The sequence below is a fragment of the Ananas comosus genome, linkage group 5, assembly GCF_001540865.1.
Source record: "Ananas comosus cultivar F153 linkage group 5, ASM154086v1, whole genome shotgun sequence".
Taxonomy (NCBI): Eukaryota; Viridiplantae; Streptophyta; class Magnoliopsida; order Poales; family Bromeliaceae; genus Ananas; species Ananas comosus.
The window spans coordinates 14,903,396-14,918,138 of NC_033625.1; the positions used below are offsets into that span (position 1 = coordinate 14,903,396).

A 14,743-nucleotide genomic window follows, 5' to 3' on the forward strand; every position below is an offset into this window, starting at 1 on the left:
ACAATTTAAATGCGTGAAGTAGGGCAAAGTGCTGTTGCTTTAAGGGTGTGTTTGTTTCACCGAAAGTGAATAGAGGTGAATTAGTTTTCGGCCGTAAATACCCACTTTGATTGTTTAGTTCACAATAACTTTACCTTCAATTGAAACTCAAAACTCTCTAAAATGTCGTAATTGACTTCAACCCACTTCCGACTAAAGTCAATTACGAAAACAAAATAATAAAATATTAATATATCTGCTAGATGTGACTCGAAATTGATAATCGACTCCAGTTCGGGTTTTCGACTCGCCGACAGTTTCGCGGTGCGACCAAATTGGGAAATAATTTTGTGAAGGAAAAATGATGCGGGCCGGGGGGGCGGAGCCCCCTGCTGTACGGATAGAATCCGAAATCCGTTATGAGTTTCCTTTTCGTTTTTGCCCTAGAGGCGTGAGATCGTGGTTGGTTGTAATCTTCTGAACATTGTATTTCTTTTTTCGTTTGATAGTGAAGTTCTCTCCTCCCTTGCCCGTGATTTTTTTTCCTGCAAAAAATTTTTCACGTAAATTTGTGTGTTCTTTTTATTTTCTGCTTGTGATTTGATTGTTTCGTGTTCGTTATTTTGTCTCCGTTTGTGCGTTTATCGTAACAATATCTCTCACCTCTTCAAATTTTTACGCCATTCACTTCCTGCCAAATAAACAGTGCCACACAGCAATACAAACAAACAGCGAAAGAAAATTAAGTAATTTTCACTAGAACTTTAGTTCATCCAAAAGTCTATTGCAACCTGAACTTCAACTTTAATGAAACAAATAGGGACAAAATAGTGCAGACTCTGGCTCCCTAAGAAATCAAACAGTCGATCGAGAAGCCTGAGTTTTCAACTAAAATTAAAATTATGATAAGATGTTAACAGAAAAGGTTGAGTAACAAAGTTACATCCACCACATAATATATATGATTTTATTCTGCTGAATATTTAAACTAAAATGTTAAGCAGATAAATATTTCTTTTCGAGAACAATATTTAGGAATCATTTATCTGCCAATATTATTCTAAGTAAGAAATAATATACATTTAAAAATATTATATAGTACTCCGCCTTATCGATGAACTAAACTGGATTACTTGCATAAATTAAGCCACAAGTTTCTAATGTTTGGATCTTGTGTATCAAAAGCGCCAGCTTTCGGAGCAATTACAACATAGGCTAGCTACAACACGGTAGCTGCAGGCTGCAGCATCATCTACAATGAACTAATTAATTAATTACTTAACCCTACTAGCTAGCTAGGGAATTAATCATAAGCATCATCTGATGAGAAGCCAAATTTACTAGTCATTCATGTAGAACGGCGAGGAGAGGCTATCCATGACCGCGAATTGCATGCTCTCAGATGGCTTCCAGTGGCGCTTCCGCTGATTTATAAACCAGTTGTTGATCTGCCTCTGGTCTAAGCCCGTCGATTCAGCCAACGCAATCTTATCGGCTTCCTGAACATTCATTGTAGTTGTAAGTAACAATTCGATCTTTTGCTGTAATTTCTCAGAACCACTATTCTTTCGCTACACTTACAGTAGGATATGGCCACTTATAATGAGCAGTCCACCAGTCGAGCAGCTTCTGGCGTGCTTCTTTCGGAAGCTTCCCTTTCTTCTTCTTCTTTGAGAACTCCTGCTTCAACGAGCGGAAGTAACCGCTGTATTTGCGCAGGAGCTTGTCCTTCAGATCTCGATACTCGTTTTTCAAGTGAGACGATTCGTGTGCCTGTGTTTCTCCTCCGCTGAGCTCCTCTTCCAATGAGCCCGCTGCGGCCTCATCTGGTCAGAGAACATGCGACTCCGTAAATAATTTACGTGAATATGAAGAACCTGAAAATATATACATGGATATATGTATGACACAATATATGTGTAAAAGTGCAACATCAAAGTGTAAAATCAAACGGTCTTCCGGCTGATATACGACGAATCGCGAGTTTTTAAATCATGCTAGTATACATCAAACAATTGTTTTCCTATCTAATAAAAAAACATTTAAGTTCATTAAACTTTCGGATTTTCATATACATGTAAGGTCTTAAGATAGTATTGTCTATCAAGTGAACTGCTCTTAAAATGTTTTTTTTTTTTTTTTTTTTTTGAGAGAGATAGGTAGCACGCTACCCGCTTCGTTTATTTCATTTAGAAATAAACTTAGCTGGAAATGTGAATCAACTAGGATTCGAACTTGGGTCTCGGGTACAAACGACCAAGCCCTTTGCCACTTGCTCTAGGGACGGTCGGTACTGCTCTTAAAAAATGAATGTGTTATAGGAGAATGATGCTTATAATTAATGGACATTTGACTCGATCGGGCCAAATCAAGGTAGTAGTCATATATATCACGTCACTGACATTGCTCATGTCCAGGCCGATTAGTGTTGGAAATTTCCAAGATAACGATTTCCACGAGATCTACGTAACGTAAATCAACAGAATAGAGCAAAGCCTCAATCATACCAAAGAATATATTAAAACAAGTAACACCAAAAATAAACAATAGAGTACAGCTTGGCCTCAATTACATCGAAAATATACAATAAATAGAGCTAGCACGGCGTCATCTTCTATACGAATCAATCATCCTCAATTTCAACCAAAAGAGTCAGAGTTTTACTTCAATCATACCAAGAATAGTTATTGGCCTCAAAAATGCAGACGTATGTAGGCCAACTTTACATATTTTCGGTCACGTAAACTATTCTCAACCACAATCATATTCTCAACATTATATATCTCTCGCAACAAAAATGTAAATCAGAATAATTACAGCTGCACATATATGTATTCCGTTCCCCCCTATCCATACCTAGCTACTGACATGTGGATTGTATTTACGGATATGCATCAAAGACAGAGGAAGAGCAAATAAATGTGTCATGCACCATCTTTGCTTAATTCGTTCGCTACCATGCATAAACGCAGTCCAAACAGTCAGGTAGTAATTAAGAATATGAACAAGAAGATTATTAGGCCTACAAGGAGAAACCGCTAAAATGTCAAAAGCTACAAATAGAAGAGTTAAACAAAGATCAAGTAGAGACATGACCGAATGTACCTAGTCTGAAAATAAAATTAACCATGTGCTTTGAATGTAACTTCGTAAAAATACCCAATTGCAGAGAAAGATCAACGACTTTGACACATTATACAAGTCAGAATTTATGCTGGTTTCAGACAAATATTCACCAAAAGCGAAAATTGTTTTCAACGACAGCGAAAACATTTAAGTACTAAACTTGAAAAAAGTCTTAAATCGCGGCTGTCAATGTATTATGCAGAGGGAGCAGCAACCCAGACTTGTGTTTTCTAGTTCTTAAAAAAGAGTATGAACTAGACCTTCCAGAGAAAGTGACACCAAATGGAAATGGGCTCACTCACTTTTTCTTTTTCTTTTTCTTTTTTTTTGTATTGGGTTCTCTCCCTCCGAAAACATTAAGTTTAAAAAAAAAACATAAGGAAATTAAATACAAGATGTGTCCCAATCCCCACGAGCAAATGTGGTCCCAAAGGCACTCCTTTTGCTCGAATCTTGGCGCCACATATCTGCTTAATTAATTACCTTATCAACTACATGCATGCTTACGAATATATATATATATATAGAGAGATCAATAAGACTGAGAATTTGGATTCAATAATGCAGTTGAAAAAAATAATAATAATAAAATCAAAGAGTATCTGAAGTTGCTAAAAGTCAAAACTTGGTAGTTTTTGAGAGCTAATACAAGATATCACTATCAATTTTTTTTTTAAAAAAATCAACATGATTCAATTTGACTGAACACATTATTTCACATTATTTAACAATATTGTACCAGCATGAGAGGTGATACCTGGCCTCATTATGACTTTGCCACGATGTAGTTCAAAGAGTTATACTTAACTATCTCTGAGATTACAAAATATTTACTTTTCTATCATATTTGATATTCGATTTCTTTCGAGAAAGAATTAAAAGATAAAATCAAAGGCTCAAAAAAAAAAAAAAGGCTAAACTAAAACTTAAAGCTTACCCTATTTTATATTCAATAAGAATTAAGAACAATGTCATGTTAGAGAGAGAGAGAGAGAGAATTAATAAGGATGGGGAGAAGTGGAGGCCCGGCTGATTAGTCATGAGTCACGAGAGGGCTGCCAACGTGGGGTTGACAAATCGAGCAGAGGGCAGACAGCGAGCGAGTACCACTTAAGAGAGAGAGAGAGAGAGAGAGAGAGAGATATAAAAAGTTTATTTTAATATGTGGCAAGTTACAAAATTATTCCATATCGAAAGTATTTTTATAATTAAATATTACAAGATTATAAAAATAAAAAGTATAGAAGCACGAGTACGTCTTCTATGTTTTTGAAAATACAGAAATCTCTGTACTTGTAAGTTATTGAAGATGATAGAATATCAGATTCGATAATCGGCTTTATTAGACATGATCTACGTTAATATAAAAACTACATTTTATAAATTTTTGACATCAGCTAACAAGTTACCGATGTGACAAATTTGTAAATTCAACGGTGTTAACCAATTCAAATTATATAAAATTTTAATAAAAAATTTTATTTAACATTAAGAACAAGATCAATACTTTTGATTCGAAATTTGAATTATTTATCACTGTTTTTTGTGAAATCTTTATCGTCTACCGTTTATTTTGAAACTATTCATTCTCAATCGTCAAATTAAATATTCCATTATTGAAAACAACTTACAAGTATGGAGGACTCCGTACTTTCGAAAGTATACGAGCCTAACACTACACACACCACTCTTTATATAATTTCACCCTAATTTTCTTTTCCAACAAAAAATGCTGCAATTTCCCTTCATTATCTCTTTCACTTACATACTAATGCATCAATAATATATAAATAAAAATATTTTTAAAATAACCATGAATAATATGCTTTGTTGAAGCATCCAAAACCTTATAACTTAAGTGCTCGTTTATTTAGCATTAAGATTTGTTGACCTCTGCGGACCCAAAAATAAAAAAATATGAAAAAACTGATGACACGAGCATATAAAATAATATGAAACAAATATTACTCTTCAACAAAATTCTATCTTAATTAACAAACAAATCAGCCCAAGTTTAGGCAACATATTAATTAAAATCATGCCTTTTAAGAGACAGCTTAATAATGCAATATAATATAAGAATTGCAAATAAAAATAAAATTATGCTACCATATTATTAATAGTACCAAGCGCTCATGCGGTTGGGATGATAGCGATTTTCTAGAGTTGAATAGTATAATTTAACGAACAAAAATGGTCAGAGAAATAGATTTAACAATAAAAAACTTGCTAATACTAAATACTTAGTACTATCGATAATATAGTAGTCGGACTGGGATAATCAAATAGCACATAACAGCAGTAACATGTATGTAACAGCTAGTACAGCTGATGCAGAAGAATAATCTTTTTCAACGTGTTGCCAAAGTTTTTTTTTTTTCTTTTTTGTTGACGTGAAATAAAGTGAGAGGAGAGGGACCTTTAATTTCCCCCTAGCTATTACATGTTGTCTAGTCCCACTAACCACCCAACTCCAGGCTAGTGGTCCAGAATCGAGTTCCGGACATAACAATATATTTCGGTTTAATTGCGTACGGGTACTCGCAAATATAGTAAATTATAAATATATTCTTATAAAATTTAACTTTTATAAATTATCTCTGCAAAGTTCTAATATTTTCAGATATGTTCTTGTCGTTAGAATCAATTAGAAAAATTTAGTTAACTATAGATTAAATACTTCACCCTGATTAATTTTTGACATTTTTAATTTACCTCTATTATATTATACCGTTATAACTTTTGCAGGGGTATATTTATGATGACAAAATTAAAAATATAAATAGTTTTCTAACAATTCTCTAACGGTAACAAATCAGAGGGACATATCTGAAAATATTAGGATTTTTATAGAAATAACTTATAAAAGTTGAACTTTACAAAAATATATTTAAAATTTACTATGTTTGCGGAGACCTGTATGCAATTAACCCATATATTTATATATCTTCAGGAGTGCACCTACAAACTGATAGAACTTCGGGTTTAATCAAAAGGAAAGAACAGATGTATATCATGCACCCTATCCATTCTCAAATTAAAAATTAAACTAGCCAATCGTAATGCAAAATGCTAACATCTATATAAGCATATAGTTATAATTGTAAAAAGCGTGCAACTTTAGAAAGTGTTAAAAGAATGTAAATCAATCATTTATGTTTTCGTATTCAACCGATCCACCTTACATTTGGGCTCAAAATGTTTTTTTAATATAAATCTAAGACATGAATTTAAATTAAATAAAAATAAAAATTAAATGAGACTACTAGGAACACGACGAGACTCAAAATTAAAAAATTAGAACCTCCTGCATGCTCTAGTACTACATGAAATAATACGAAACAAACTTTCTTTTTTTCCTAAAACCAAAACTGCAATAAAATAGAGTGCGTTAAATAGTACAAAATAATCGTTATTCTCTAAAAACCTAAAATAGTAGAGAACGGTTTTTAAATATTTTTATATTTGACACTCTCCCTCACGTCTGAACTGAAAACTTTTTGCTAGACTCATGACGCGAATTTGAATCAAATAAATAATAATAATAATATTAAAAATCTAGCGTGACTCGAACTCAGAATCTCTTGCTCTGATACTGTATTAAATAATATAAAGCAACCGTTATTCTCTAAAAATCTAAGCTAGTAAAGAACGATGTTTAAATATTTTTTTATTTGACGGAATATATCGGTAGCACTTTTCGCAAGAAAAGCAATAATAGTATTTAGAAATAAACTTAAGCTGAAAATATAAATCAACTAAGATTTAAAATTGAGACTTCAGATATCAATCATCAAATTCTTTACCATTTGGCCCAGGAACGGTCGGTCTAGAAAAGCTAAGTTAAAAGCACTTTTAACACTATGTTATTATTATTATATATAAAAAGGCATAGTAGGACCACACAAAATCTAAGTCAATCTGATGTGTACCCATTATTATATAGAGTGAAAATGACTCCATTTGACAAAGAGGCTACAACCGGCGGGAATTGAGGGGGGGGGTGTTTATTTTTTTTTTTTTTGTGGGTCTCTGAACACAAAATAGGGCCGAATAGACACTGACACAACAACTGTTTGATTTCCTCCTGCTGGCCCCCCAACACAACCACAGAGGATAATAGTAACCGGCATTAAACCAGCTTGGGCATGAAGGGCATTTTGGTCTTTTCAACTCATTTCATATATTACAACACAACCACTACAAGTGAAAAGCAAACAATTACATAGAGCAGAAACAAAGTATTAATTTGTATGCAAATTAAGAAAACATGGAGAGCATGAACTAACTCTTCTAAAAAGAAAAGTTGATTCAAAGTATAGCAGTTAAAGCAGCAAAGAGATTGAATTTTTTTTGGGGGGCTTCTAATCTCATTTAATTTCTGCATAGACATATATATAGTGCCGAAAATTCTATAGATATGTAAATTGCAAACTATCGGTCACCCGACGGTGCAGATGCATACTCCTTTGGATGAAATATATATTAAGTTTAAGAAAACAAACAGAACAGTAGTATAATCAAGGAGGCCTTGGTACTTTATATATCTAGAAATGACTAAATAGCAATCAAACACACGGAAACAAACATAGACACCAACAAGGGTTTCACGAGAAAAGGCTCAAATGATCGGAACAAAGTAAGTCATTAGATAATAACCTTCTATCGATAATTCTGAAACCCGCACGGTGAACTTCGAGTGATAATTTATTCAGCAATCAACAGCATCATGAGCGAAACTAAATGTTGAGCAGACGATCATTTTTTAGAGAAATGGTAAGGCTCACAAGCTGACTATATAACAAAGTGTTTCACAGGACGAGATTTTATCCTCTCTAGCCAGTAACTATTTGCACCTTGATAGCGAAATTGGGCAAGACACGACGATAAATGCATCACAACAATATTAACTGAAACTGCTACCAGGTGGAGAGCTATACATGTAGAAAATTTTCAGATGCGGAAACAGTAATTGGAAAATAAAAATAACCAAATTGCAATCAAATCCCCCTAGTTCAAGTGACAACATCTTGAAAATGCCACGTTCAGGAATCAAAAAAGAAATTGGAATTTTCCAGAAAATGGGAACATGAGAATCACCAATTTGTGGAGTAAATTACAAGGATCGATCTAACTATCATCAAAACATAACGGCTGTATTTCCTATACAACAAATATCTCAAACATTATACGGCACCAATAATCTGTTAACACATATATATATATATTGTGTTAGCAATAATCAATACCATTATTAAGTACTGATGAGATCTGCATTGGACATCAATGCACAATTGAAAGCATGACAATGGTGCAGACATCAACCAGAGAATCAAAAAGCTGAAAATGGCAACCAATGCAGGGAAACATAACTCATGTGTTCATCTGAACAAACAAGCTACAACAAGCAAGGCATGATATAGAGATCACTTTCATCTAAAGGTGTACTCAGGTCTCCGGTACAAAAGGCACCATTATGTTGAAACAACAAACAGTTAAAGTAAACAACTCCTCTAAATACAATTTAAAAAGAAAAGAAAAAAGAGCCAAAAGAGAACATCTAGTCTTTAACAGAAGCCTAACTGTATTGTGGTCCTAAGCCATTCTTCTACCATGCATCAACCGAATCCTAACCGCTCGATCTCTTTTCTACTCGTGTCAGTACTGGAAAACAAGCATTACTTTGAGATATATCGATTTTTACGCACTATTCGACCGAAGACTTAAACCAAAACTTTTACAAATAAAATTTCATGGACTTGTAAATATTCATTACCCCATGCATATGTAGTGCTTCCCATGGAAAACATTGATTAACACAGCAATGGTTGAGTTGGCTAAAGCTGGCTACAAGAAAAGCTGCATGGTATTGGGTGTACATCAAGTAACTTTTTGCTTTTATTTATTTATTTATTTATTTTTTTGAGAGAGATAGGTAGCACGTTACCCGCTTCGTTTATTTCATTTAGAAATAAACTTAGCTGGAAATGTGAATCAACTAGGATTCGAACTTGGGTCTCGGATACCAACCATCAAGCCCTTTGCCACTTGCTCCAGGGACGGTCGGTACTTTTTGCTTTTATTATTTAAGTAGGAGTAAAATTGAAGATAGCACAGGGAGAGGAGATACTTTATTTATGGTTAGCAACTTAGCACATTATAATTGAGTTCCTAAAAGCATATACATGCAACAGCAGTTCATGTGCAAGCCAATCCACTCAAAAAGCACATCTTGTAGTGATACTACTATACTAGCTAGTGTGTGTGTGTGTGTGTGTGTGTGTGTGTCTATATGCAGATCCCACAAGTACTCTCTTGGTGATTTCCTAGGCAAACAATGCCAGCACCAAAGAAGTGCTTTCTATCTCTTTTATTAGTTTGACAGTGCAGCCCATAGATGATCCTTCCCAAGACAGACAGCATTTTCTTTCTTCTTTTCCAACTGCTAAACAGAAACTCACTAATAATTCTAACCCTATCTGATCCACATGCATGCTCCATTTGAGCAAAAAAAATAAAAAAGGAGGAGCAAATATGAACCAAGTAGATAGCAAGAGGTGAAAGACCCAGGAAAAGTAAAGGCTAGAGGAACTTAAATATTTTTGAAGCAATACTTCCTTTTTTGTTGAGAGAGAGAGAGAGAGAGAGAGAGAGAGTTTATTGTCGCATTATTAATGCATCAAAACTAGCCAGACATAACACAAGTTTTAAAATTTTCATGGCTGCTTCCCGTCATATTAATATTTTGCGTAATTTAGTATCAAAATTAATTAATTTTAAGCTCCTTGCGCGGTATACTACTCTCACTAATCAATTTAGGTAACACAAAATCATACACACAAAATGCAATATTCCGTGATACAGGCACTTAAGCCTGTGAATGGATTTAGTCCTCGACTCGAAAAGGCAAAACAAAGCAAGGCCAACATAAATTGAAAAGGAAGGGGTTGCATAAATCCACAGGGCACTGGCACTGCACCTAACAGACCCAGACTCAAACACCTCAACTCTCTCTCTCTCTCTCTCTCTCTCTCTCTCTCTCTCTCAGACACACACAGAGAAACAAAATGGGTATTAATTTGTCTCACTACCCACATTATCTTTCTTTCCTACTTAAGGGAATTACGAGAACAGTGAGATGGCAAAACGAAAAATGTGGGGTATGCAAGGGACATCTATGATGGAAAAATGATAATTAAAGGGAGTAAAAACAGTGGAATTAATTGTTTCTCTATTGTACCTATCTCTTTCTTTACGAAAGACCATTTCTCTATTCCTACGTACTATTTCGCTGCTCCTCCCTCCCCACAAATGTATGTAAGTGGGAGAGAGCTAGCTCCATGATCTGATGATAACATTGTATCATTTATTTTCTATTTCATCTCAGAATCAAATTAAAGAGAGAGAGGGGTATTGTACCACTGGAAATGGCGCGGAGGAGGGAAGTGTTAGTGTTGCTGTTGCAGTTGTTGCAGTTGTTGCTGCTGCTGCTGCTGCAGAGGTGGGAGAGCTGCGTCTCCATGCAGCTGAGGAAGGAGGTGGCCTCGTCGAACGGCCGAGCGAGGTCCGTTCTATACTTCACCAGCACCTCGCAATACAACTCCTGCATAAATATCAGGCGCTTAGTGCTATCGAGTTTTTCACCGTTAAATCTATCTTTTTGATCAATTTCACCCGTTACACCATACTATTCAATCAACCATTCATTCAATTCTAAATAACCACACACATCTCTTCGTCCAAGAATGAAAAACTTAATAGCATTAAACGCTTTGTACTATTAATAGTACCTAATTCTATTCATGATCAAGCATTAATTAATTGTAAATTTGCTGCGTTCCCAATTAATTAGTTAGAGATGGTAGATGATCACCATGAACTCGTCGAGCTCGGGGTCGGCGCCCGGGAGGAGGCGGCCGGAGACGGCGCTCCTCGCGGCCGCCGCGGCGTCGTTCTCTCGCCGGATCTCCTCCAGAAACGACGCGATCTCCGGCGGAGCACCAACCTACATACACACATATATATATATATATATGCGCAAATTAAACTACCACACATAACAATTAACTCAACAATTCGATAATTAATTAAATGCGAAGCAATTAGACTTGGAACTCAGAAACTGATGTATCGATCGATCGATCGATCGATAGCTCAGGTATTAAGATCTTTTTTTATCATCTCGTTGTTGTTTGATGGATGGAATTGAGCGGAGTAGAAGAGTAGAGATGTGATCAGTAGTACCTTTTGGCAGTCGATGTAGGCGCGGAGGAGGGTGGGGTAGCGGGGGTGGGAGGCGATCCGAGCCTTCACCTCCCCCATCGCCGTCTCCTCCATCTCCTCCATGATCTCCTCTTCTTCTTCTTCTCCTTCTCCTCCGTCCCTCTCCGCCGCCGCCGACCGGAATCCTCCGCCTCCACCTCCGGCGCCGGCGGCGGCGATGAGGCCGTGGAGGTCGTCCGCCGCCGCCCGCTGCATCATCATCCCGTACATCATCTCCTCCTCCATTTATATCATTTACACCATATATATATATATATATGTATATTCAGATGATCTCGACAAGAAACGATGACGATGACGACGACGACGACGATGAGGACGACGATGCTTATGATGCGATGATCGGAACGAAGCAATTAAGCAACGAACGAATGGTCGATCGAGCAGCTTCCGACGACTCCGAATTCAAATTACGAAGTAGTTTTTTTTTTTTCGTTTAACTTGTTTGAGGAGTGGAAGAGGGGAGTAGAGAGAGAGAGAGAGAGAGAGAGAGAGAGAGAGAGAGTTTTTGGCTCCTCCCTATCCTCCCTATCCTCCGTTCTCTGCGGGGGTGCCTGCGTCCAATTTTACGGCCTACTATGTTGCTTGCACTTTTTTGTTTTTGTTTTTTTTTTTTTTTTGAGAAAACTTCAAATACCACCCTATAGTTCCATACTTTTTTATTTTAGTACTCTATAATTTAAAGTGTATTAATCTAGTACCCAGTGGTTTCGCACCTTCTCACTTTAATATCCTTTGGTTAAATTATATATAAAAAATTTCAAATATTCTACATAGATTTATGAAATTTTTACTTTAGTACCCTTTAGCTTTAACTTTATCACTTTTTTTTTCCCTCCGTTAATATTTTATTAAATTATATACAAAAAACTTCAGATATCCTATCAAAATTTATCGAATATTCACTTTAATATCCTTTAATTTTAACTTTGTTACTAATTTAACGAAAAAAATTAGTAAAATAAATAATAAAAAAAATAAAACCACATGGTACTAACTTGGTACACTTTAAACCACATGGTAGGTACTAAAGTGAGAAAGTGCAAAACCACAAAGGCTAACTTGATACACTTTAAACCATAAAGTACTAAAGCGAGAAAGTGTGAAACTACAGAAAAAGTATTTGAAGTGTACCCTATATTTTTTAACCGATTGCAAATTTTACATTTTATTTATTTAAAATTTTATATATTATTAATATATTTTTTATTTAGCATTAAAAGTTTAAAAAGTAGCGTATGAGGCATAGTTTCTAAATAATAATTTAGTTTAATAATTAATTGATTAGATGGATGGTAGTTAATTATGGTGATTAAGCAGTAGTAGCAGTCGAGGAATTTAAGAAGTTCCCTGGGGAGTCGCTGCCGCACGTGTGCTTTTGTCCCCACACATGCATCCAATTTTATCCATTTGGTAATAAATTATTTTATTTATATATATTCATATGTTTTATATATATAAAAAAGATTTAATTGGATAGTTTGTATATATTTTATTTTGAAAATTTTATAGAAAATACTAATTATAATAAATAAAAATTAATAAAATATAAAATTATGATTTTATTTTTATCATGCACTAAGATACAAACTTAAAAATATCAGTAGTCCCTTTCTTTTCTTCTGATGACGTGGCACGTTCTGGACCTGAAGATTATCATAAATTATATTAGATACAGCAAATATACATGCTGTGCTTAGAACTACATATGCATATATATATATATATATATATAATAAATAAAAAAAAATTGAAATACCACCCTCGTGATTTTGTACTTTTTCATTTTGATATCTTGTGATTTAAATTGCATTGATTTAGTACTCTCTATTATTATTTTTCTCTTTTTATTATCTCTTTTACTATTTTTTTTTCGTTAAATCAGTGATAAAGTTAAAACTAGCTAAAATGTGCTAAAGTGAATATTTGTTAAACTTCGTTGGGGTATCTGAAGCTTCTGTATATAATTTAACGAAATATTAATATAGAAGCTGACGAAAAAAATTACAAAAAAATTACATGATACTACATTGATACACTTTAAATTGTAGAATACCAAAATAAAAAAATGAGAAACTACAGGGGTGGTATTTGAAGTTTGTCCTGACAAATGTGATACTATTTCCAACAAGCAAGAAAAAATTATTGATCGCAAAATTTTTCAAAAGTTGGTGAATGGTACAAAGTGGAAGATCAAGTGAGATGGATCGCCAAAATACGATCGGCGGTGCACAAACGTTCGCATGCGCTGGGCGCAACCAAATAAATTTTCGCGCGCAATCTCCACTAACGGTTCCACGGCACGAATCTCGAGGCGAGCGCTGCGGACCGTCGGATTCGTCTCCGGCCCAGCCGCACGTGCGAACTCGAGCGCGTGTCCTTCCTTTTTTTTATTTATTTCAGAAAAAAAAGTTTTGGATTTGGAATAATAATAATTACGAGGGTTTGAGCGTCATTAGTTAGCTAACAAGATTAGATTAGTGAGATTCGTCGCACGTCCCTTCTTTTTCGGGGACCCCTCAACTATACGCGATTTTGAAAATGGCCCCTCAACTTATATGAGTTCTCTCAATCTAACTTTTTCTCAGGGAAAAAAAAAAGTTAAATTGATATCAGTTTTATTAGATAAAAAATAATTAATGCTATTTCATTTTCTAGAGTGATTAATAAAATCACTAAAAATTTTTAATTTATTCGACTCTGATTTATTTATCTTTAAATATTTAGAGGACGTGTAAATTTTATATCTGACTCATCTTAATACTATTAATTTTAATAATTTTTTTTAAAAAAGTGTAAATTGTAGGATAATTGAGAAGTAAAATTTATACCGATATATAGATTCACAGGGAGCAATTTTCTTATTTAAAAAAATATAAACATAAAATTGGAGGGGCTTGTAGCCAAATTTCTTATAGTTGAGGGGGCTCCCATAGAATTTTCACCTACGTTAAATAATAATATAAATATATTATTCCCTGCTCCATTATTTTAACACGTCCAAAGGCTCGTTTGATTGATGGGATTGATTGATTGACGTGTCGCAGATGAGAAAAAAAGAAAAAAATAAAATTCAAAATATTATTTATTATTAGAATAATAATAATAATAGTAATAATAATAATAATAATAAATTGCACATATAGAGTAGGCCATAGTTAATTTCCTAAATTGCCCTCCGAATCACCGAAGGGCTCGCGGTTATAATAGGGGCATATGTGGGTTTTCACGTAGGGGAGGACATTGCGGGGTCGCATGGGATCGAGAATCTTTCATTGCGGAGATAAGAACGGTGGGGATGTAATCATTTTCTCTTGAGATCAAATCAGGACCGTTGATTCTCAGAGTTACGTGC

At 34.7% G+C, this 14,743-nt stretch overlaps 1 protein-coding gene across 1 annotated transcript; it reads right to left on the reverse strand.

The window, feature by feature from the left end:
- On the reverse strand, positions 1,091-11,947 carry LOC109710806 (homeobox protein knotted-1-like 6). Its single transcript, XM_020233575.1, has 5 exons — positions 11,350-11,947; positions 10,979-11,110; positions 10,525-10,708; positions 1,561-1,805; positions 1,091-1,478 (listed from the first exon to the last, which is right to left on the reverse strand). The coding sequence occupies exons 1-5, from the start codon at positions 11,611-11,613 to the stop codon at positions 1,320-1,322; spliced, it is 984 nt and encodes a 327-aa protein (XP_020089164.1). The 5' UTR covers positions 11,614-11,947; the 3' UTR covers positions 1,091-1,319.